The sequence below is a fragment of the Staurois parvus genome, unplaced genomic scaffold, assembly GCF_062004578.1.
Source record: "Staurois parvus isolate SC_StPar_1 unplaced genomic scaffold, SC_StPar_1.0 ptg000165l, whole genome shotgun sequence".
In the NCBI taxonomy this organism is placed as follows: domain Eukaryota; kingdom Metazoa; phylum Chordata; class Amphibia; order Anura; family Ranidae; genus Staurois; species Staurois parvus.
This window is the reverse complement of record NW_028317961.1, coordinates 97,138-122,902: the sequence shown is the minus strand read 5'-3', so window position 1 is coordinate 122,902 and position 25,765 is coordinate 97,138. Positions and strand designations below refer to the sequence as shown.

The following is a 25,765-nucleotide window of genomic DNA, read 5'->3' as shown; positions in this document are numbered from 1 at the left end:
GAGAGGTTTGTCAGGAAAAGCCCATTCAAAAGTGTTGGGGACTTTCACAAGGAGTGGACTGAGGCTGGAGTCAGTGCATCAAGAGCCACCACACACAGACAGATCCTGGACATGGGCTTCAAATGTTGTATTCCTCTTGTCAAGCCGCTCCTGAACAACAAAGAACGTCAGAAGCGTCTTACCTGGGCTAAAGAAAAACAGACTGTTGCTCAGTGGTCCAAAGTCCTCTTTTCTGATGAGAGCAACTTTTGCATCTCATTTGGAAACCGAGGACCCAGAGTATGCAGGAAGAATGAAGAGGCACACACTGCAAGATGCTTGAAGTCCAGTGTGAAGTTTCCACAGTCTGTGTTGATTTGGGGAGCCATGTCATCTGCTGGTGTTGGTCCACTGTGCTTCATTAAGTCCAGGGTCAACGCAGCTGTCTACCAGGAGATTTTGGAGCACTTCATGCTTCCTTCCGTAGACGACCTTTATGGGGATACTGACTTCATTTTCCAGCAGGACTTGGCACTTGCCCACACTGCCAAAAGCACCAAAATCTGGTTTAATGACCATGGGATTACTGTGCTTGATTTGCCAGCAAACTCACCTGACCTGAACCCCATAGAGAATCTATGGGGCATTGCCAAGAGAAAGATGGGAGACATGAGACCGAACAATGCAGAAGAGCTGAAGGCCTCTATTGAAGCATCCTGGTCTTCCATATCACCTCAGCAGTGCCACAGGCTGATAGTTTCCATATCACGCTGCATTGAGGCAGTAATTGCTGCAAAAGGGGCCCAAACCAAGTACTGAGTACATATGCATTCTTATACTTTTCAGAGGTCCGATATTGTTCTATGTACAATCCTTGTTTTATTGATTGCATGTAATATTCTAATTTTCTGAGATTGTGGATTTGGGGATTTCATGAGCTGTAAGCCATAATCATCACAATTCTGACAAATCACGGCTTGAACTATCTTGCTTTGCATGTAATGAGTCTATCTCATATATTAGTTTCACCTTTTAAGTTGCATTACTGAAATAAATGAACTTTTGAACGATATTCTAATTTTTCGAGTTTCACCTGTAATTGGTGAAATATCAAGCAGTAAGAGCAGACGTTGCAGAACATATCCTTCAGGAGGTACACACTCATTGGCTATCTGAGTAGTTATCTGCATTCTGGCTGCAGAGAATAACAGGTATCTAAAATTATAGCAAACCACATGGAATTCAGACTGCACAGCTGAAGTGTTTGCTAGATTGAATTAGCAATTAGTTCACTGCTCCGATTTGTTCCCTGGAATGTCTCCCTGCAATGAACCCAAAAGGGAAAAAGTTGTAAAGCCTTTCTTAATTTGCATATAAGCTATTGCAAGACTTAAATCAGATCTTCACCCTCAAAACAAACCTCCCTCCTCTTCACCTCTGCTATATAAACATCATACTTTTTTGTTTATTAACCAAACTATTTCAGTCCTGCGCCCTTTGCACGTCACTGTCATAGGCAAATGATGTGCACTGTGCCTCCTAGAATATGCATGTCATTATCCCAGGAGGCATAGTCTTTCATTCAGAAAAGGATGAGGGGGCATGCCTAGTAAAGCACCCTTGGGAGGCCTGTCTCCTGAACCTGGACTAGCTGGCTGCCTCTTGATGATGTCACACAAAAACATGGCAACACAGTACCAAAGCAGTGACAGAACAGAAGAGGATCTCGGCAGGATAACGCTGGACCCACTGGGTGGGTAAATATCTGAACTTTGCAGAACTCGCAACCTGGTAAGCAGGGGTTTCAAAAAAATGGTGGGTGAAGAGCCCCTTTAAGCCAACCATACACTTTACGGTCTGATTTGCAGTCATTTATATTGACTAAAACTTTACTTTAATGAGACTCTGTCATGAAAAAGTAGGGGGCTGACATTGCATTGTTCTTTTTTGAATGTTAGTTCCCTGGTTGTTCTGCTGATATTTGGCTTTAATGCTTGGATCACTGTCATGGAATAAGTATAGAGAAAAGGAATGCAATGTAACCCCATATTTTTCTCATGACAGTGACACTTTAACATTCAAATGTATCCAACCAGACCCTGACACTATATAGTTGTGGGTAGATTGTACAGCCAGGTTATGTCATGTGTGGTAGAGCGTCTGAGCACCACAAAACTTGGAGCGCTTATGCTGCCCTAGAAATGCCTACTATTCAATGTGAATAATTCTTTATAATACCTAAAGTGGTTTTAAACCTGGGGCATGAAACAGGAACAAAGCCTCTCCCTGCATAGTGTGTATTCCCCTGAATCCAAAGCACTAAGTGTGGTTTTTCTATGAAATCTAATCCCTCTGCTGTCTACATAAGTCACTACAAAGACTTTAAACCAACTCCTCAGCTTTTGGGAGATGGCCTACCCCTCTGCAGCACACAGTCTGAGTACGGGGGTGTCTTCCCTTTCCTTTCCCTTCTTTCAGATATCAGGGAACTCTGTGCTCTAGCTCTGCAGTCTGTGACATCAGATCCCCACCCATTTCTTTCTAGAGCTGAGAGATGCTGTGTTTTGGTAGGCTGTAGAGAAGAGGATACCGCAGATAGACAGGTACAACTTTATATAGGTTGATATGTTTCATCTCTGTGCATCACCCGAGGCTAGCCACTTCACTGGGTATACAGAATGTAAGGGTTTACAGCCATTTTTACTCCGCAGGTTTGTGTAAATAATCCTATTAGACTTTTCCATAGTGATAAGTCTTGGCTGTTTTTTACCAAAATGACCCGTATTGGCGAATATGTCCTTTTTTTTTTTTCATCCCTGAATGCATTCACTATATTTAAAAAAAAAAAAAAAGTAATAGACTAAATTATAAATTACTGTAGGCCAGTTTGTGTTGCTTAATGCAGACATTACCAGACCGCCACTTTGTAAAAAATACTGTTGGGTTTTAATGCATATTTCATCAGTAAGCTGAAGCTTGTTTTGCTAAAAATTTCCCTTTTTAATATGTATGTAATATGTATTTTTCCAGAAATTCACAAGGCTGATATTTCTTATAGCTCTGATATTCACTGTATGGTGCTATACTGCTGTCTTGATCATGTAATCTTCTTTCTGAAATATTTATATTGTGTTATGTTATTGATATTTTTAGGTGTATTCAGGAATCTCAAATATGTTTCTTTGATTTTTTTACACCGGTAGCTACACCTCCACAAGATACTGAACTGTGTGAGATGCTTGTCACTGGAGGTTTGCAGTATGCCACAGATGAATATTGGCAGAGACAGTTGATCACAGTGAAAAAGACTACAAAGAAATGTATATAATCATATACATGCCACTGTTTGACAACTACTATTGTGTTTTATCTTCAGCTATCTAACCATTATTGTCAAGAATGCAGTGAAACACCAAACTACCCGTGACTCTGGCAAATTGTTTTATTGGGTTATTCAGCCATTTGAATACTGGAAAAAAATACCTTTTTACTTCTAGAGCATTCTGCATTCAATAGTATTTACAGTTTGTGAATTTTGTCATATTGATAGAATTTAAAGCTTTAATCACTTCTTTTAGGGTCACCCTGAATGTCTTTTCTCCTATGCAAGTAATGTAGTGTACTTTCCTTTTCAGTAAACTGGCAAAGAAGCGCAAGGATGCCATGGGTAACACGCGTCAGGAGATGACGCATATGGTCAATGCAATGGATAGAAGTTATGCTGACCAAAGCACTCTGCATGCCGAAGACCCTCTGTCTATTACCTACATGGATTCTCACAACTTCACCCCCAGATGTAAGCACTCTCAAGGCAACATAATCCAAAAAAAATATGTTGTATGCATGATGCTATAGAAGGGATTGAATAATTTTATATTCTGATCAGGCTTAAAATGTATGAATTTATTCAAGGTTGCAAAGCAATTTAATGCTAAAATTTCAGCACTTTTCTAGAAATCTTTGCTATTTAGAACATTAAGATTTTGTACATGTGAACATATATCCTAACATTGTTTTATTGTCCACTTACATCTATTTCATTAATATAGACTAAAGAGATAACAAGTGAACAAACCCCTGGCCCAGTTAAAGAATTCAGATTTTTTTTTTTTTTAATTTGACTCAATTTCAATTGACTCTTAGATTAGATGCACAACGTTCAGAAAAAAATCATCACTTAAAGTGGTAGTAAAGGTAAATGGGGGGAAAAAATAAATTCCCCTTGCAAGGTAAAGGCATAATGTGCGCATACCAGGACATTATGAAAGACTTCCCTTGAAACAAAGCCCTCCAGCAGAGTGCTGTCACCTCTGCTTCCATTTTCACCTGGTCTTCCTTCTGGGTTCCTGGGCTGTGGCCGCTTGAATGGCTGAGCTGCGATGGCTTCACTCCCACGCATATGCACAGGAGCCACGGCTGCAGCAGAGCTCTGAAGGAACAGCATGGGTATGCCATTCCTTCAGATCGCATGCGCCGATGCTTGCTAGAATATCTCCTAAATGGTGCACACTTTGGAGATATTCATTTTACCTACAGGTAAGTTTACCTGTAAGTAAAATTAAGAAAATGGTTTACTGCCACTTTAAAGAGGCAGTCTATTTTTAAGGTCAAACTTTACCCATAACAACTTGATTTAAAAAATGTTCTATAGCAAGGAACATACATTCCACATTAGTAATGATGTTACCAAAATTAGTGTGTGCTGTAAATTTCCTCCAGCATTGTTCCTGTTTCTTCTTGCTGGAAGCTGCCATTTTGTTGAAGCCTAGAAGCCACTGAACAGCAGTAAATATTTAGGCTGTCAGCAGATCCACTTTAAGTGGCATTTTAGCTATAGGTATAGTCTGAAGGGCTAAATGAAATACTGGCATCTTGCACTTCCTGGAGAAAGCAGCAACATCATTTCTCAACTGCAGACACATACTTTGTTCCTACCCATCTGTGGTTATCCCCACTATTCCTGATGCATTCTCCTAAATATAAAATGCATAAGAAATTTACCAAAAGGAATGGACATGCCTCATAATTACCATAATAAATATGCTGACCTGGTTTCTGAACCCACAGTTCATATTGCCAGACCTCCCAGCATTCTATCAAAACAGATTCTTTCGAGTGACCTTGGACTTTAAGGTAAACATAGTTGTATTGGGCTTTCTACCCTTGTAGCCATTAATTGGTAACATTACCATACCTGTCAGACTAATAGTATTTTAGTGAGACCCCAGGCAAATGGCCAGAAACACAGCTTAAATTCACATATTTTCCTATCCACGAAAGGATTTGTAAATTCCACTTTTATGTTTCCTGCACCTTTGCCAGACAGCAAAGCCAGGAGGTTGAGACTGATTTTTTTGTTTAAGTGTAAGATTACAGACCACCCACACTGCACATTTGTAAATAAAACATAAGAAACATACTGATAAGCCATTAGATCTGCTTACTCTGCTCTCTCCTCCTAGCCGTATGCTACTTATACGCATATGTGCATGCCACAGAGCCAGATTGCTGCACCTTTGTCTCCCATTCTGAGCATTGGGTGACAGTGATGACGGAGATTGATATTGAGACAGATTAAGAAACTTAATGTTGTATGTAAAACACATTTAATTATTTTAAAGAGAGTCTATCACCTACTAATAATTTGTAGGTAAAATAGAGTTTTTATATGCTTACTTGCATTATTTTTTCTTTCCACAAATCAACATAGCAACCACCAGCAGATGGGGAACACATTTTTATTCAATTTTAGTACTGTCCCTGATGCTTTCATGGGAAAAAACTCTAGCAAATAAAGTAATACAACATAAACAAATGCTACATTAGCCATATTGTAATTTAATGTTTTTAAAAATTACTTTTCCATTTCAACCTACAGTGCTGTAATGTTTTGTAAAATTCATTGCAATATGGTAACCTGGAGGAGTTTTGTTGTGGGGGTTTTTTTTGGGGTGGGGGGGGAGGAGTTCTGTTTGGTTACAGAACATCTACAAAAATGTTATTTCCTGCTTATGCAGTTGACTCACTGGTTTTGACAGAAGTCTCCACTGAGGGAAGTCAGATTTTAGGCATCCTGTGCAACAGAAATTAATTTTTTGATGAGTTACTCCCAAAGGGCTAAATACTTCTCTCATCAGAACACTGAAGGTGCACCAACTGATTATAACGAATACGAGACTCCCATTCTAAATCCATATTTAAAGGACATAGTGAAACAAACAGCTATTTATTCAGAACAGAAGCAGGTAGGAATCTGCAACAAAGTTTGGTAAAATGCAATATACATTTTCCACAAAAGTTAAGGTACTCTTTAAGCTTTAACTACTCCAGGAGAGTCAGTTCCCTAGTATAGGCCCTTCCCTTCGTGCATATACTAGCCCTAGTCTAATTACTCAATGTTCTGGCCAGGCATGTCTACACCTTCCATTACTCTACCTAAATAATATGTTATACACAGTGGGGAAAATACATTTTTGTCCCCTGCAGATTTGTAAGTTTACTCACAAAGAAATGAAGGGTCTATAATTTTTAATTTTAGTGTAGTTTAAATGATGGAGACAGAATATCAACCAAAAATCCAAAAAAAGCAGGATACAAATGTTATAAATTGAGTTGCAGTTCAGTGAGTAAAATAGGTATTTTATCTCCTACCAACCAACAATAATTCTGGCTCCCACAGACTGGCTTTGTGCGCATGTGGTACACAGACTAGTCCTTTCAATTTAGGAAGGTGCTCCTAATGACAGCTTATGTGTATAATGGACATCTGTCCACAGAATCTATTTCTTCCATTCAAACCTCACCATCATGGGCAAATGACCAAAGAGCTGTCAAAGGACATCAGGGACAGGATTGTAGTCCTGCACAAGGCTGGAATGGGCTACAAGACCATCAGCAAGAAGCTTAGTGAGAAGGAAACAACTGTTGGAGCGATTTTTCGCAAATGAAAGAAATACAAAATAGCCATCAATCACCCTTGGTCTGGAGCTCCATGGAGGATTTTGCCTCATGGGGTAAGGATGATCATGAGAAAAGTGAGGGATCAGCCCAGAACTTACACGGGAGGAGCTTGTGAATGATGTCAAGGCAGTTGGGACCACAGTCACCAAACAAACCATTGGTAACACAATATGCCACCTTGGATTGAAATCCTGCAGTGCCCACAACATCCCCCTCCTCAAGAAGGCACATGTACAGGCCAGTTTGAAGTTTGCCAATGAACATCTAAATGATTCAGAGCAGGATTGGGAGAATGTGCTGTGGTCAGATGTGACCAAAATTGAGCTCTTTGGCATTAACTCGACTCACTTTATTTAGAAGTAGAAAAATGCTAACTATGACCATAAGAACACCATCCCTACAGTCAAGCACGGGGGTAGAAACATTATGCTTTGGGACTCTCTCTCTGCTAAAGGTACAGACCAACTTTGCTGCATTGAGGGGCCACTGGACGGGGCCATGTATTGTAAAATCTTGGATGTGAACCTTCTTCCTTCAAGCAGAACACTGAAGATGGGTCTTCCAGCATGACAATGACCCAAAACATACCGCCAAGGCAAGAAAGGAGTGTCTCAAGAAGAAGCACAATTAAGGTCATGGAGTGGTCTTCAGACCTTAATCCTATAGAAAATTTATAGAGGGAGCTAAAACTTTGAGTTGTCAAGCAACAGCCAACAAACCTTAAGGATTTCAAGAAGATCTGTAAAGGAGAGTGGACCAAAATCCCTCCTGAGATGTGTGCAAACCTAGCAACCAACTACAAGAAACGTCTTACCTCTGTGCTTGCCAACAGGGGTTTTTCCATCAAGTTTTTCTTGGGGATCAAATACTTATTTTACTCACTGAACTGCAGCTCAATTTATAACATTTGTATCATGTGTTTTTCCTGGATTTTTGGTTGATATTCTGTCTCAATCTTTTAAAATACATATGATAACATTTATAGACCATTCATTTCTTTGTAAGTGGGAAAACCTACAAAATCTGCAGGGAATCAAATAATTATTTCCCCCACTGTTGCTGCAGGTGAAGGAGTAAAGGGGAATACTATAGAACAGTGGTGGTCAACTTGAAAATTTTAGAGGTCCTCCATACAATCCCTAACACTAGGAGAGGGCCACACAAAACAGCATTTTTTTGTGCATTGAAATGCAAATGAAATGGCTGTAATGCACCTCAATGCCCAAAAGTATTAGTCCTGCTGAATTTTTTTTTATAGCGTGCTGCAATACACACTGAAAAGAAGGCAATGTCAGTGGCAGCAATAGTTAATCATTCGCATTGATGTCAAAGAACACAATCAAGACCCCCAGCATCGGTGTCAATGGCTGCTGTTATAACTCCCAGCATTAGAGTCATGGTAGTAATAAGATTCTCTCTTTAGCTGGATAAATGTAGCAATGTCCAAGCTTTCTGAAATCAAGGCTGACTGCCCCAGACAGCACTAGCTTGTTTCTGGTGACAGCAGAATGTGTCTTTGCAGTAGAGCTTTTTGATTCTTCTGCTTGTATACATTTATTAGACTGCCGGTCAATTGCATGCTCATAAGTCTAATCCTGTCGTGTCCACTGAAGATAACATGACAGGATGGGGTTTATTTACTAAAGCTGGAGAGTCCAAAATCAGACTCCCTTCTGCATAGAAACCAATCAGCTTCTAACCTCAGCTTTTTCAATGAAGCTTTGGCAATGAAACCTGGAAGCTGATTGGTTTCTATGCAGAAGTGAGTCTGATTTTGCACTCTCCAGCTTTAGTAAATAAACCCCGATATGTCTACATGCTTATACAGTATTTAAGTGCCTGCTAAGTACAGCCAGAGTTCAAAGAAACTAACAACTGTTCCGAGACTTCACAGGTACCTGCTACTTGGACTACTCATACACAGGGCTAGGGAGAGGTAGCAGCTACCTGTGCTCAAAGGAAGCCTTTGACACACCAGGAAATGTATGGGAGAAACAAAATAATGGTGGCATATATGTTGCAGGAGCGTTGAACATTGTGTAGGATAACCTGTTGTGCAGTGACAGGAAAGTGACAGTGTCTTTTTAATTTTAATTTTTTTTTTATTGTTCCAGAAGTTTAGCTTTAACACATGTTCATTTTGACGTTATTAGATGGAGGTCGGTAGAAATGATTATGTAATATACAGGGTTATAGTATGCAACTTGTGGATCTATCGGCGCTGAATATTGATAGTGCACAATTTTTACATGGCTTTAATGATGATTTTTTGACACTAAATTCCACTGTATCTGCTTCTTTTACTCCGCTCCTTAGTTGCTTCCTCCATACATCTCTTGCAGCAATGCTTTTATTGGCTGTTTGAATGATCATTATATGCTAGAGCTATTCGTTTGTTACATCAGCTTTATAAAAGTGGCCCATCCATCCACAAATAATGCATGTCATTTAAAGATAAGTTCAACACATGCATTCATATTCTGTTTGTCCTGTAAATTAACAGCCTCAGGGCAATCTTTATTGTGTAGTGACCAATGATTATATACTGACTTGCTAAAATCTGAAGAGCAAGTCTCCTCATTTCTTTGTGAGTGCATAAGCTTTAGATACTGGAACTTGTAAACTGAAGGCCGATTTGGTCTTGTCATCGAGGTCCGTAATGCACTTTTATTGTCCTTGTTGGCCTGCTGGAAGAATTCATCTGTTAATAGCCAGTGATGTCTTGTGCTAATTTTTTTTTTTTTGTCTGTTTCCAACTGCCAATACTGGAGGTAATGTGAATTTTCATGAGCTTTGTTTTCCTGCAGTGCCCAATGATCCACTTGTGCCGACTGCTGTGTTAGGTGAGGACCTAGTCTGACATTATCACAAGTTCACGCATGAATGATTTTCTTGCATGTGACTCAATGTTAAGAGCATTTATTTAGTGATTAGTTAGAATTTCCCACTAAAAGCACGTGATTTCAAACAGGCAGGTCCTGTTTAAGTATATTTCTCATGCATACAGAATTTTTGCCAGAATTAGTACTGTAAAATCTCCATTACAATAGGACTACAGGTATGTATCTCTAATACATGTTGTCTGATTGTCACACTATTCAAAGTATTTTAACTCACTGGAGTACCAATCTCAAAATGTATACGGTACAGATATTTGCAAAGATAAGGCATGGATCACATTGTAAAAAGGGTTTTTGTCTTGTGGAAATTTTTCATCCACTACCCAGCATCTTTTCTGACTACATTCTTCCAGTGTACCTCACAGGTTTCAAGCCTATGGAGAGTTAAGCAGACATGCATTCAGTGTGTGTGTGTTTGCTCTGTATCAGAAGCATATTTCAAGGGTTGATTTCTTGGAAATCATTTATTAGAATTTATTGTGCTTGGCCAGCTCCTACATCTACAGTATATGGAGAATAACATTTATACTAGTTTTTTAAACTAGCAAAGTTTGCAAGTGTAAATGCTCTGCACAACTGTTTATAAATCCAGAATTAAATTATTGGCAGAAGAAGATTTGAAGGAAATGGCTCTCTTTTCCATACTTACAAAATAGAATAAAACTCATGTATATATTACTATTTGAACAAGTGGGATGTACTCTTTAGATGGTCATATATGATAAGAGGGTTTTAACAATAGGTCAACAAATATGGAAACTGCTTTTGCTTGCTAGGGTATGTCCTGGGAAATTTTAGGTTAGCAAATCTTGTGGTTGTAGGTTTTTACAGTAAATCATAGTCTTGTGGAACACAATTTTGTTTTGTTATATTTAATTGTAACGTATTTACATTAATTTGACTTTATTTTTACTCAAATGTCCTTTTTTTCAATAGCATTATACTTCTGATGTGCAGAGTTGCAGTCATCAGTTGGCTTCAACCAGTATTTCCCTGGCTCTTAACATCAGCTTATGAACCTGGCAAATTATGAAGGATAGTTGGGGATCCTCTAGCGAAGAACTACACAATTACTGACAAATTAGTTTAAGAAGGCACAGGGTAAAAAGAACACATTTTTTAAAGTAGTTTGAGTAAGATAGTTCTGTTACTGAGCACTGCGGTTTTGTAGTCGGTACTTTATTTCAGGTTCCATTTTCTATTTCACGCCTGTGATACACTTCTTTTCCAATTATCTTTTCTATGGTAAAAGCTTAGTCACAAATAAACATACAATATCAAGCTATTTCAAGGGCTTTATTTTTATCTTGATAAAACAAAGAGAAATATGTGCTCCTGCAAAATAAATGCCAGCAGGTAATCTGGACTCATAAACCTAGTTTAAAAAAAAATCTTGAACATCCCAAAGGCATTTAATTTCAGTAGGCAGGAGTAGATAACTATGACCCTGTTATTTTTACTTCAGTATTCAACTAAGGCCATACTGAAATATGAAATCATTTCTTGTACTATCAAAGTACTTTATTCCAGTGTACTGAAAACAAGATGTAAAGTATGTTTACATTTTGGTTTTCTTGCTTTTAATGTCTATCCTCTAATATGGATGGCATTTTAAAATGTTTTCCCTTAAATGGAACCTGTACTAAGGAAGATTAAAATTGAATTCCAGATTTACTTAAACTTTGAATAGTTTCCATACTAGAATGGTCTGATCACTGGGCCTGCTGTAATAGAATGTAGTAGCATTAGCTGCTTACAGTAAGCAGTGCTGAGTTCTGAAAGCAGTACAAGCAACTTCCTCTCTGCTGCCAGAGAGAGTCAGGCTTACATCATCTCCTCCACTCAGAAGAGGCCTTTTCTTCTGATTTTTTTCTCTGATTCGTGGAGAGGGAGAGGTGGGCAGACGACATTAAGAGCTTGTATTCTTTTGATGAAAATACAGGCGTACTTCAGTTTATGCACACCTCGGTTAATGTAATTTTCGATTTACGAATGAAAATGCATTGAAAATAATACCTTGGTTTACAATTTTTTTTTCGCAATACGAACAGATTATTTTGTTTTCAATGCATTTACAAATTAATTTTTAATCATATCCCTGTACAGTATTTATGCCTTTAAAGTGCACTTTATCAAGCGTTTTGAACAGATAAGACTTTTTTTTACTTTTTTATGACCTCCGGAACGGATTATTTGGCTTTCAATGCACTCCTATTAGAAAACCACGTTTCGGTTTACGAATTTTTCGCAGTGCGGAAAATCCCGCAGAACGTATTCAATTCGTAAACCGAGGTAAGCCTGTATCTTGAATTGCAGAGATGCACTAAGACTAAGTCTTTTTATTTCTGGTGCAGATAGGAAGTTGATTTTACTGCTGCTGAAACACACCACCACTTACTGTATGTAGCTAATGCTGCTACAGTCTGTTACAGCACTCCCAGTGCCAGATTGTTCTGGCCAACTTGGCATAAACAAACAATTTAAAGTTAAAGTAAACCTAGAACTCTTTTAAGCTTGCCGTATTTACAGTCCACATACTCCCATGTCATCAGAGTCAGACTCCAAGAGGTCGGACATACCTGTGTAAATTTTGGTTGCTGAGCAAGATGAAATGTACATTTCCTCTTTCTCCATGTGATAGCCCGCACGCCTGGAGATTGGCTTCTCAGGCACTGACTGCTGCATTTTGGAAGGGCCTGAATGATTGTTGTGTAATTTCCCCATACCTATTTGGGGGGATTGGGGTGGCAGGGAAGCACAAGGTGAAGCAAGTACAGCATGCTTAAAATTTCTCATCTAAAGTTAATCCATTACCCAAAATAGGCAAAGTACAGGTTCACATTCATAGAAAAAAATCAAATCAAATAAATAATCAAACATTTATGTATATCACATTAGTTTTTCTATTTCATGTCAGTATACAAAAATAAAGTTGCTAGTAGTTTGTAAATTGTTCTGGGAAATATTGCTCCAGCTCTCTGTAGTAACACACAGAATTGTGTTTTGTGAAAAATATCCTTTAGGATTTTGCTGTCAGATTAACAGATTAAATCTCATAATTGTGGCAAAATGCATTTTATTTAGTGTTGCTTAGATAAGATATGACGTTGAGTGTTGTGTACACTTTGTATGCTTTTCTGTACATTGCTTTTTTGGTTTAGTAGTAGAAGTAGTCCTTGCAGTTATCAACTGTATTTTTTTTTTTTTGTCTGCATGGCTGTATTGTTCATCCATTTCACCCATCCCCGCTACCCATAAACATACCACCGTTTTGTATATCTACCTAATGTAGCCTGACTCAAGTGCTTGTCAAGATTTTATACAGAAACATGTTTTGTGTTTTCATTTTCTGCTGCTCTGGCTGGTACAGTGCCAATCACTGGTAAGTAGGAAGGTGTCCTATTGTATTAATACTTTTTTGCAGTATCTTACTTTTGAAATTAGGTCTTTATGTGACATTCCGAACAATTCGAAAGCTAGGCTTAACACTCTTGGTGCCACTCCGTGATATAAAGGCAGCTGCCAGCTTGCCACTCCCAGCTGTTGCTGCCAGCTGCCTACCCTCTGTACCTCTGACACAATGAAGCATGCAACATAGGTCTGGTTTATTTCAAGCTATTGCACAAATGAAAAAAGATATGTCACCCATATTTAATGGAACATTTACTCTTGAGCTCCCTTAAAAGGCCTGATTAATTACATTAAAATAAATATATTACATTCCAGTCTGCTCAGTTCCATAAGAAATCAAAAAGTGTCCCACAAACCATCTAAAGAAGTAACAACTTTTGTCTTCATAAATTGTAGTTTGAAACCGTAAAGCATTATGCTTGTCATGCTAAGGCTCCATGTACACTGCAACTGATAAACTCACGCTTAGGAGATTTTCTGTGTTTTTTTTCAGCTGCCCCTGAACTCCCCTTAATGTTTTCCTATGTGTCCATGTACACTGTCATTTACAGGCAGTTGAGTTTACAGTCGGTTTTTTGTACGCACCAAACTTGCTTTCAGGAGTAGATTTTATCAGCGTTTCAAATGCTAACCGCGTTTATAAGCATTTGCATTGAAAATTTATTTTAACTCTTCCATTTCCAAATGCTGTCCAGAGCCTTTTTTCATCATGAAAATTGCATGCAAAGCATACTCAAATGGACCTGGTACACCATACTTTGAGGTTTCGCATGAAAGAAAATATGTTAGACACTGCTGCAAAAATTTCTGCACAGAACAAAACCGCTAATCTCAACAAATACTACTCTCTCTGCTTCTGCTCTCTCTATTTCTCTCAAAATGTCTGAAATAGTTAATTTTTGTACTGTTTTTCAGTGCATTCTGGGCATTTTGGAAGGTCTCCTGAGGTTATCTTTATAAAACACTTCTAAACACAGTATGCAAACACGGCTAAACAGATGTTTTTTAACCTACGTTTTCCAGCAGTCAGTTTCCATCGTTCAGAAGTGTTTTCCAAACATCCCATGTACATGAAGCCTTACACTGATTTACCTATGATCCCTCAATTAGAAGCTCTACCTGCAGATTGCCTTCAGCAAATGTGGTTATTTTTATTAAACGGAGAAATAATCACAATGTTATTCTTTCCAGGCTATGCTATGAGTATTAATTGTTTGGCAATTAAAATAAAGTGGAGTATAAAGCAATTCTTTAGGTATTTTTGAGTCCTAGTCAGAGAATGTCAGAGAGACCATGACTATCCTGCAAAAGAGTAAGACTGCTTAATAGCTCTCATGGCTTTCTGTTTTTACACAATGTTACTATAACCATGTATGTAGGACAAGCTGAGCTGTGGATTAACTAGAGGAGTTGCTACCTAAACCTGAATGGTAAGCTTTGAGAGGCTTTGTAGATACAGTATGCGTTCGGGACAAATGGAGACTATGGTGTCTCCATTAACATCTTGTATGTGTCCACCTTATCCTATCCTCTTTCCCATGTTACCACTTTCAGAAAGTTGTAAGTGGACAGCAGGCTTACTGTAGAAATGTTGGACAGAGGTTTGGGTTAATGACCACTGCACCTTTCTTTTTACTGAAAATCCAGCAATTACTTAATTAAATAGGTTTTCATATAGTAACACTGTAATATTTAGAGTACATAGAAACAACAATGGTCCCTCAAACCTGCACACTGCTTGGCAATATGTTTGCTTGAGCCCCTGAGATCCTGGTTTTAATTTAAATACTTGAATACCGGGCACTTTTACCCCCTTTCAGCTTTCAGCGCTGTCAGACTTTGAATAACCATTGCATGGTCAAGCAGCACTGTACCCAAATGAATTTTTGTATTTTACAGTGGGGCAAAAAAGTATTTAGTCGGCCACCAATTGTGCAAGTTCTCCCACTTAAAAAGATGAGAGAGGCCTGTAATTGGCATCATAGGTAGACCTCAACTATGAGAGACAAAATGAGAAAAAAAAATCCAGACAATCACATTGGCTGATTTGGAAAGAATTTATTTGCAAATTATGGTGGAAAATAAGTATTTGGTCAATATCAAAAGTTCATCTCAATACTTTGTTATATATCCTTTGTTGGCAATGACAGAGGTCAAACGTTTCCTGTAAGTCTTCACAAGGTTAGCACACACTGTTGCTGGTATGTTGGCCCATTCCTCCATGCAGATCTCCTCTAGAGCAGTGATGTTTTGGGGCTGTCACTGGGCAACAAGGACTTTCAACTCCCTCCAAAGGTTTTCTATGGGGTTGAGATCTGGAGACTGCCTAGGCCACTCCAGGACCTTGAAATGCTTCTTACGAAGCCACTCCTTCGTTGCCCAGGTGGTATGTTTGGGATCATTGTCATGTTGGAAGACCCAGCCACGTTTCATCTTCAATGCCCTTGCTGATGGAAGGAGGTTTGCACTCAAAATCTCACGATACATGGCCCCATTCATTCTGTCCTGTACAAGAATCAGTTGTCCTGGTCCCTTTGCGGAGAAACTGCCCGAAAGCATGATGTTTCCACCCCCATGCTTCACTGTAGGTATGGTGTTCTTTGGATGCAACTCGGCATTCTCTCTCCTCAAAACACGACGAGTTGTGTTTCTACCAGACAGTTCTATTTTGGTTTCATCTGACTATATGACATTCTCCCAATCCTCTTCTGGATCATCCAAATGCTCTCTAGCAAACTTCAGACGGGCCCGGACATGTACTGGCTTAAGCAGGGGGACACGCCTGGCACTGCAGGATCTGAGTCCCTGGCGGCGTAGTGTGTTACTGATGGTAGCCTTTGTTATGCTGATCCCAGCGCTCTGCAGGTCATTCACTAGTTCCTCCCGTGTGGTCCTGGGATTTTTGCTCACCGTTCTTGTGATCATTTTGACCCCACGGGGTGAGATCTTGTGTGGAGCTCCGGATCGAGGGAGATTATCAGTGGTCTTGTATGTCTTCCATTAGCTGCTAGCAATAATCACATGTAAAATCCGAAAGGCTGGTTGTACCCAGCCTGCCCATATATGCTTCGAATCTAGAGATTCAAACCATCTATGGCCGGCTTTACACCCAGGTCACATCAAAGCCGATTTTGAAATCGTGCGACTTATGGTGAAGTTTTGGTGCGCTTTGCAAGACATCTGACACAGATGTCTATGCAATTCGTACCAAAAGTAATGCATGCACTACTTTATAAATCAGTGCGGCTCCGAACACCGATATGACCGCTGTAATAGTGGACAATAGGGTGCAACTTTGCATACGATTTTCAAGTCGCATGGCATGCAAATCGCATGCCAAGTCACACCCGATGTGTTTGGGGGGTTACTGTACTACATTCATAAATATAGAGAACTGAGCTAATCTTTGTACCGTACATACTTTTAAAAACAACCATTTTATTAATTTGCTGCAGCTAAACATTTCTTTATTTCTTTACAGATGAAAACCACACCGCAACAGCTGAATCCAGCCGTCTTTTAGATGTTCCTCGTTACCTGTGTGAGGGAACAGAATCTCCATACCAAACTGGACAGCTTCATCCAGCCATAAGGGTTGCTGACTTATTACAACATATAAATCTTATGAAAACATCTGACAGCTATGGATTCAAAGAGGAATATGAGGTAAATGCTGAAATCCAATAAAGCACAGTTTAGACATCAAGAAATTAAAAAAAAAAAAATTAGCATGACACAAATATATGTGCTTTAACTATTGTCCTCATTTTTCTGGCTGACCTAAGGCAGGCTTGTTGCATCTCTCTTTACAACAACACTTCTATTTATGAGGATGAACTGTATATTTTAATATTTACAGAGTTTCTTTGAGGGTCAGTCTGCTTCATGGGATGTTGCTAAGAAAGACCAGAACCGAACAAAGAATAGATATGGAAACATCATTGCCTGTAAGTTGTGTTCATTATTGAAATGAATTCTGTGCTTCTGAGGATTCCTTTATGTCCAGTTATTTAGTTTAGATATTGGTTTCTCCAAGTCAGACCCACTTTACATCAATTGTTTTTTTCCTGTTACCCACATCTACTTGAGACTGTATAAGAAAATTGTGTGCATAAACAACCAAACTCCCAGTCCAGCTAGCTGTCATACGTTTTCTGAGCAACATATTTTAGTCGCAAGGAAGAGTTTTAAGAAGATACTGACCTTAAAATGATTTTTAATAAACCATTCATGCTTCAAATTAAAGTAAAAGTGTCGCTCTTCTCTAAAAAATGCAATACAAATGATAACAAATTGTTATGCTCATATTTTATTTCGATACAATATTGCTTTGTACACCATTTTAGCATCATTCACAATATTTAATTATTTATTAACACTTTGTATACACCATAGTAGCTCACGAGACCACACATTTTAGCATTTATGCTTCAACATTCACTTTTCTAACCATATTTGTTAAGGTGAATTTCCAGCTTAAAAACAAATCCTGTCTTCCAAGCCTCTGTTTTCCCCTTCCCACACTTCTTTTTCTTAAAAATGACATGACGGTCTAGGCTCACGGGAAGTGGTATGAAAAACTGGAAAGGGACAGGGTGTGAGTATTTCAGCATTAGCTTCATTTTTAATTTTTCAAATGATGGGCTACCTATGTTTTATTTTTTTCTCCCACACTGGAGTTATAATTGCCATGTGGCTTATTAGTCAAGATTGCAGGCAAAATAAGTATTTCAAAAACATACAAAATGCTTGCATATTTTTTACTGAGCTGCTACAATCTGGTTACTTGATGAAGCATACCTGAGTTTTAGTTTCCTGCAAGAAGTGGTGTGCAAATTGTCTCAACAAGGTAACTTAGTCTTACTAGCTGTTCCATAGAGCAAAGGGCTGTATACTTGATAGATTCATTGTTTTCTTCTCTTGACCAGATGACCACTCAAGAGTCATCCTTCAGCCAGTGGAAGATGACCCATCCTCTGACTACATAAATGCAAATTACATTGATGTAAGTGAGCTGCACAGCCCCTGCTATTCCCCTGCATGCCTTCAGCTCTCAGCTTGTTGTATATGTGTTTTTTTTTTCCCCGCATGTCATGCCTATGAAGTTGACTGCAAGTGTTTAAAAGAAGAGAAACTGTACACTTTGCTTGTTCTAAGTCTGAGTACTCACTGACATTATTGTGCTTTCTTTCACACCTGACTTTGGTTTGGCCTGTAGATTTGGCTGTACAGGGATGTAAGTACTACTATATGTGAATAACAGAACCCTACAATAAACATTTAATATAGAAATTGTTCCCAGTTACTTTGTAATTCCTACTAATGCTTATTTACCTGACATCTGTGCATGCTCCACCTGATTAACTTTGTTACATATTTTCTTATTTTCATTCTGTCTTGTTACTTTTTTTTTCTCTTTTTTTTTTTGTAGAGTAATTATATAGCCACAATACACTAACCTGGCACCAGTACATTTTTTTTTTTTAAGTCCCTGAAATGCTTTCTATTTTCCCAATGGTAAACCTCCCTTGCTCATATTTCTTTCTGATGTTGATTGTCTGGCTGCATCATATTTTTTTTTACTTAATGTGTTGGTTTTTTTGGTTTTTGTTTAGAATGTTTATTTTTAGATTGTTCTAATGTGTGTCTGTAAATTCATAGATCTTTAAAATCAGTAATAGTATGTGAAATAAGAGATTCATTAGCCCACGAATAAATAAACTCAGCCTAGTATTGTTTACATCTACCACATAGCATAACCTTAGTGTGGATTCAGTAGAATAGCCACACCTTCTGTTAGATTTTTAAGGCCTTGTTTGTAAAAGTATAAATGGCTAAATTTCTTTACATCTAATAGATGATTTCATGCAGATTCATCTGTGTATAACCACTTGACAATCAGCGACGTACCCATATTTTGCTGGATTTCAAGTGGTTATACCAGGATGATGCCTGCAGCTGCCTCCACCACAAACTTGCTCATGCATGTCTTTATGGACCTGGCTTTGTGCACTGGTGCGCAGTCATGTTGGAACAGGAAGGCGCCATCCCCAAACTGTTCCCACAAAGTTGGGAGCATGAAATTGTCCAAAATGTCTTGGTATTCTGGCTCCTTACGATTTTCTTCACTGGAACTCAGGGCCAAGCCCAACCCCTTAAAAAAAACAAACCCCACACCATAACCCTTCCTTCACCAAACTTTACACTTGGCACAATGCAGTCAGGCAAGTACTGTTCTCCTGGAAACCGCCAAACCCAGACACATCCATCAGATTGCAAACAGAGAAGCGCGATTTGTCAATCCAGAGAACACGTTTCCGCTGCTCTAGAGTCCAGTGGCAGCGTGCTTTACACCACTGCATCTGATGCTTTGCATTGCACTTGGTGATGTAAGGCTTGGATGCAGCTGCTCGGCCATGGAAACCTATTCCATGAAGCTCTCTATGCACTGTTGTGCTAATCTGACGGCCACATGAAGTTTGGAGGTCTTTAGCCATTGACTCTGCAGACAGTTGGCGACTTCTACGCACTGTGCTCTTCAGCATGCACTGACCCTGCTCTGTCATTTTATGTGGCCTACCATTTCGTGGCTGAGTTGCTGTTATTCCCAGTTCCACTTTGTTATAAAACCACTAACAGTTGACTGTGGAATATTTAGTCACAAGGAAATTTCACGGATGGACTTCTTGCCCAGGTGGCAACCTATCACGGTGCCACACTTAAATTCACTGAGGTCCTGAGAGTGGCCCATTCTTTCACAAATGTTTGTAGAAGCAGTCTCCATGCCTAGGTGCTTGATTTTATACATCTGTGGCCATGGAGGTGATTGGAACACCTTAATCCAATGAGTTAGAGGGGTGTCCCAATACTTTTTGCAACATAGTGTATGTCCCGTGCACTGGCAGTTCAGAATGAAAAACAGTCCTGTCCAATTTCTGAGCAGTGCAGTCTGATTCAGTTGCGAATTATAGACTATTGACTTCTATGGGAACTGCTTCTGAATCGCACATGCTGAGGCTACATACAGCATACATCGATTTCTATGAATCGCTGAGCGCTGCTCAGACAGACTCTATTGTGTTCCTGGTCTGCGACAGGAAGGTCTTGGCTTGCACTCAGACCATAGTGCTGTGTGCTGCATGTAGACTCCACTACATACAGTTTATACTGTACATCCAGCAACCTCACATGTTAGTGAGGGACACAGTTCATTTGGGCCAGCTTGACCCAAACAAAATGTAAAGTGTACAAAAAGATGGAGTTAAGCTTTAAACCTAATGTAATTTATTATTTCTAGGGTGCTGGGGAAAGGAAAGGTAATTACATATATTAAAATTTGCTTTCACTTTACTTTTTTGACATCACTATTTTTTTCAGTTTGGATGCTTTGTATTATGTTGTTAGTTTCTCTTCAACATCACAACCTCGTATTACAACTTTTATAAAATAGGTATATTGAGATCTATTTTTGCCAGTTTTTATAAAAAGGCCCTTTACTTCCTGTATGCATTATAGTTTTGGGTCAGTCATTCCGACAATAAAAATGGGCCAGCTTAACTGCCTGGAAGTTGACTTTTTTTAGATGGAAGTTTATAAGGACCTCCCATAATTCTGTCATAACAGGTTTACTTTAAAGAAAACCTGTTACCAGTTTAAAATGCGTACTTGCAGTGCTTTTCCTTTCCATCATCATTTTTTTTTTTTTAATTGATTTGCCATGTGGCTCTGAACTTGCTAGCAAATGTGCCTACTTCAGAAGAGTCAATTCAAGTCTCCTCTCCTTGCACATCATAGCTCGTCTCATTTCTGTAAATACTCACTGTGCTGTACTGTAATGGCACCCCTGTCCTCTCCCAACATAATTTTTTATGTAGCAGCTGGAGTGGAGTGAATTAGAATACTACAAAGTGTCAGGGCTCTGAGTTTGTTGTGACTGAGGACATTACATCCAGGATGCCTGTGCCCAGCAGTAGTCTCAGGTCTTTTGGATTTTTTTTTTCTCATGGGAAGTTTTTATAGGCAAATAGCAAGTCAAAATTTTGATAAATGCACATATAATCTTCTGGGAAGAATATTGTTGAAATGAATGGTCTGTTTGTATTTCTTTTTGTTCAGCTGGCTTTGACCAGTCATATAGAAATGATTCACTTTACAGAGGCCTTATCACTTCTATATATAGTATATCAGAGATATTGCACCCTCCCTCATGTATCCTAGGCTCACGTGTGCCTTATGGGAGCCCAGGACATCTATTGAAGATGTCAGGCAGAGGGAAAATGAGAAACATCTATTTCTTGATCTCCCCTAGGAGCAATGAACCAGGAAGAACTCCAGAGTACTTTTGGGATCAGAGCTGTCAGAATTTGTATTCAGTCAAGCTGGGGGGAGTGCTGAGGAGGCATTAGGTGCCTTAAAGACCTCTGATGGCTCTCTAAAGACTATTGGGTATTACTGCACCTGTCATAGTTAAAGTAAAACCTTTAGGTTCAATATTCACAGTTCGTTCTAAATTGATGAGCTGTAAAGGTTTTGAGGTATCCTAGTTTGTGGATGTTTTGTTGTGGCATGCAATTATAAATCTTGACATATTTTTTTTATTTATCATTAAACATTCAAACTCATCTGTTATAATTTTCAGATAATTGGAAAATGTTATTGCGTTATATGCACTAAAATGAATTTCAATGTATTTTTTACTAAAAGAAAAAAATGACATGATAAACAGTTCAGCTAATAGGCCGCTTCCACATGGAGCAGAGTCCACTCCGATCAGCAGGGGATCTGTTAGCAGATCCTTTGCTGATCGGAGCCATTCAAGACAGGTGTCACAACGATACCCACTCAGTTTATTCAGAGTGGACACAAGAAGACCCCACTCTGTAGACAGCCAGATGTAAACGGGCTCCAATGTCCATTCTCATCAGGTTACCTCTGATCCGTTCTGCCGAACCAGAAAGGAAAGCAGTCCTTTTCAGTTTTTTAATTAGAACTGATTGGACCCAGAAGTAGATGAGTGTAATCAGGCACAAGTCTGTTTACATCCACCCGTTCATAGGGCTTTATGAACCTTCTGATCAAGTCAGCCTGAAAAAGACAGATGGACCTGATCGGAATGCCTGTGTGAAAGGAGCCTTTATCGTGTGACATAACAATTGCAATTTACATGATTTTATGGGTCCTCTGCTTTCAAAAAAATATATATAATGCTTTGGGGATTTAAGTGTTGGGGTTTTAAATGTGAAAAATAAAACATGGGTTAACTTAGAATTATGCCTGCTAAGGAGGTTATTATCTCTTTTTTAAGTTTGGCATCCATATTGTGTTTGTGAGCTGCTAATACTACTTTTTCTGGTGCACCTGATTACCAGACCACCAACAGGTGTTTAAAATATAAACTAGCCACTGACAAATTGCAAATACAACTGCGAGAAGCTAACAAAAATAGCTTGCATAAAGTTCAGGCAGCACACCAAACAGCCAACATTTATAATATAATGCGGACCTATTTTGCCTCTCTTCTAACCTTGGCACACTTAACATTTTTATTATTGTCTAAACATTAGTATCAGAGTGTTTGGCTGGTATCATCTAAATAACTTAGGCATTTTATGGATTCAAATTAAAATTGCTACAGATTTTCATCAGATGACAGAACATTGAACTACCCATTGGCCATGACTTCTGTATCTGTGTGTATTGACTGGACAAGCTGGGCCCTGTTTGGTGTCATGCAGGGTAGATGTATAAAACCTTCGGCCACAGATTTGGTGTTATGCAGAGAAGATATATAAAACCTAAAGGAAAGTAAGCAAATGCCCACTGTCCTTTTTTAAAATGCCAGTTCTAGAATGGGGGGAAAAAAACCATAACTGTGAACAACAACAAGTTTTCTCCAAACTTGTCATTTCACATGAGATATTTTTAAAGGGAAGTAAAGCAGTATTGATTATTTCCCGAGACAACTTTATTTTCTTTTCTACCATCAAATAATGGCTTGACAGGAAAATTTTATATATATATATATATATATATATATATATTTATATTTATATTTATATTTATATATTGCACCGTCACATTTTTTACCTTAAATGTCTTTTAATGCTTCAATAAGAGGTCAGCGTGTAAATGTTTGACTGCAGGTGTTACACAACTTTCACCCAGGATTCACACATTTTTCAAATGGAGTTCCATTAAATTGTGTCTATCATATGTGAAACATTAATAGATAGCAAGAAGTTTGAGTACTTTTTTTGAAACCATAGAAATGTAGAATTTATACTTACTGTCTACTATTTGCTTTAATTTGGACAATTTGCCTTCTGCAGTCATGATTTGTCTCACATTTTTGTCTCTGAGATTTTTTAATGAAACTTAATAATGGGTTCTTCTAACTAAGCTTTAGATAATTGGGTAATATTATATAAAAAAATAAAAATTGATCATAAATTTGCTAAACCCTACTTAGTGTTACTGTTGGAATACTAAACCATAGTAATTCAAATTAATACATTCATTATTTTCAGGAATATTATGAATATGCAGTTTAGTAGATTTAACTCTGAAGAGAGGCCTTCAGTTCTAGAATGTGTTTTTCCTTTGTGCTCCCACTAGTGCTATCCTTTTTGAAGGGGCACCAATGCTCATAAAGTTTGACTTATGGCTGCTTATATGTTCCAGTCACCCATAAACAAGTCTTATACCCAGATTTCAATTGGTCTCCTAAAGGAAATGGCCAGGAGTAAAATGCAGGTTACCATTTTAAGCTTAAATTCATTTTAAAAAAAATGCAATGTAAGCATGCAGAAAAATAATTGTGTTATTGTAAATTGTATTAGTTGATTTTTATATATCATAACATCTCTTTAGTCACTGTACAAAGTGACATAATTTGATAACAAAGATAAGTCACATTAAATCAGACACAAAGAACCTTGACCCTAGGAACCTGGACATTATATATTTTTAAATAATGAGATAAGATGATTAAAATGTTTCTATGAAAGCTATTTTATGGCATTGGTGTCCCTTCATGCTTGATGTTTATTAGATACCCACCAAAAGTGCCCAATCGTAAACCGCCTGCAGGTGTTCATGGGTTTGCCTCTGAAGTGAGTTTAGTGCTTTTTGGAAAGATGTCTGGATTTTTGTGGCTGCCCTTGACATTTGGCCCACACCATATGCTGACTGCCACAATTACTTTAACATCTTCCTGCATGCGGCACATGTTGCTTTTATTTCTGTAAATTGAATTTTATTATCTGAAACTGAGAGCCTCTCATTTCCATTTAGTTAAGTCCTTTTCTTCCAGGGGACCCTAAGTAAAATGTTTTCAAGGATTCTTTTTTCTTCATGTATAACCAAAGTATTTTAGTAGAATTTTGGTGACCTGTATATACTATTGCTATTACATTTAATTTTTAAAAAGATTTTTGTAGTATCCAATACCACCAGCAAACACTGTTTCTGGCTAAACAGAGAAAGTGCTGGCTTGAGATTTGTATTTTTTATTCTGGGTAGTTACATTATTAAGTATGACAGTTGATTGTCCATATAGAATGTGTAATTGAAATAATCACTCATGCACACTCTTTGATTTCTATTTCTGTAACGTTTTGTGTAAATGGCCAGACAGTTTTAGTAGTTCGTATAATTTTAATGCACCCTATTGATCCTAAGAATGAATTATTTGCCTGTTGTTTCAGGGATATCAGAGACCGAGCCATTACATTGCCACCCAAGGTAAAAGAATCTGTTCTGCTCTCTACTTTAATTGCTTTCATTTAAGCTTCCTGGCAAGATTCCATTTGCATTTAGAAACCTGTATTGAAATATAAATACTACTTTCTGTTGAACAGAGATTGGCACTGCCTAAGTTAGTGAAGAACTTTTATACTTTTTTGGCTTATTGACCCGTAGCTTGACTAAAATCAAACTTTAAAAACATTTACAGCTATTTATGTGAACATTTCTAGAACTTCTAAGAACTATGGGATTTGCATGATAGCATTTTAGGAAACATTCCTATCCAGAAAGTTCATTAAAAAGCACTGAAGAAGATGATTATTTATCTTTCTCCAAGTCCAATATAAAGCAATATTTGCAATTTGAAGTATAGGGAAGTATAGGAAAATAAAAACTTCAGTTTTGTTAACCTTGTATTTGCACACGTGAATATATACATAAACATAATTTCCTACACTGTCAAACATTTTTAAATATACCCACATATGTCACAGATGAAAATAGGAATAAGGGTCGTGGTTTTGTCTCTTTCAACCTACTGATCTTTATTTTTCTGTTTGTATAGGCCCAGTTCATGAAACAGTGTATGATTTCTGGAGGATGGCTTGGCAAGAGCAATCTGCCTGCATTGTTATGGTCACAAATCTAGTTGAAGTTGGCCGGGTAAGACTGCATTTAGTTTAGTTGAGGCTTGCCAGCTCAATCAGATCAGTGTTATCCTAAATAATGTTTTCCATATGCCTTAGGTCTCATTTAAACTTGCGTCAAAA

At 38.2% G+C, this 25,765-nt stretch overlaps 1 protein-coding gene across 12 annotated transcripts in view; it reads left to right on the top strand.

Annotated features, from left to right (window-relative positions):
- LOC149462829 (receptor-type tyrosine-protein phosphatase kappa) overlaps positions 1-25,765 on the top strand; it is a 571,684-nt gene that overhangs the window by 491,501 nt on the left and 54,418 nt on the right. For 5 of the 12 annotated variants that reach the window (XM_089676124.1, XM_089676118.1, XM_089676125.1 and 2 more), the window contains 8 exons: positions 3,615-3,775; positions 9,747-9,782; positions 16,732-16,916; positions 17,110-17,197; positions 18,179-18,255; positions 18,469-18,486; positions 24,956-24,992; positions 25,561-25,658. In XM_089676124.1, the coding sequence (XP_089532250.1) occupies positions 3,615-3,775; positions 9,747-9,782; positions 16,732-16,916; positions 17,110-17,197; positions 18,179-18,255; positions 18,469-18,486; positions 24,956-24,992; positions 25,561-25,658 (700 nt within the window). The remainder of the gene's footprint in view (positions 1-3,614; positions 3,776-9,746; positions 9,783-16,731; positions 16,917-17,109; positions 17,198-18,178; positions 18,256-18,468; positions 18,487-24,955; positions 24,993-25,560; positions 25,659-25,765) is intronic. The other 7 variants (XM_089676120.1, XM_089676130.1, XM_089676121.1 and 4 more) reach the window with 3 other exon arrangements.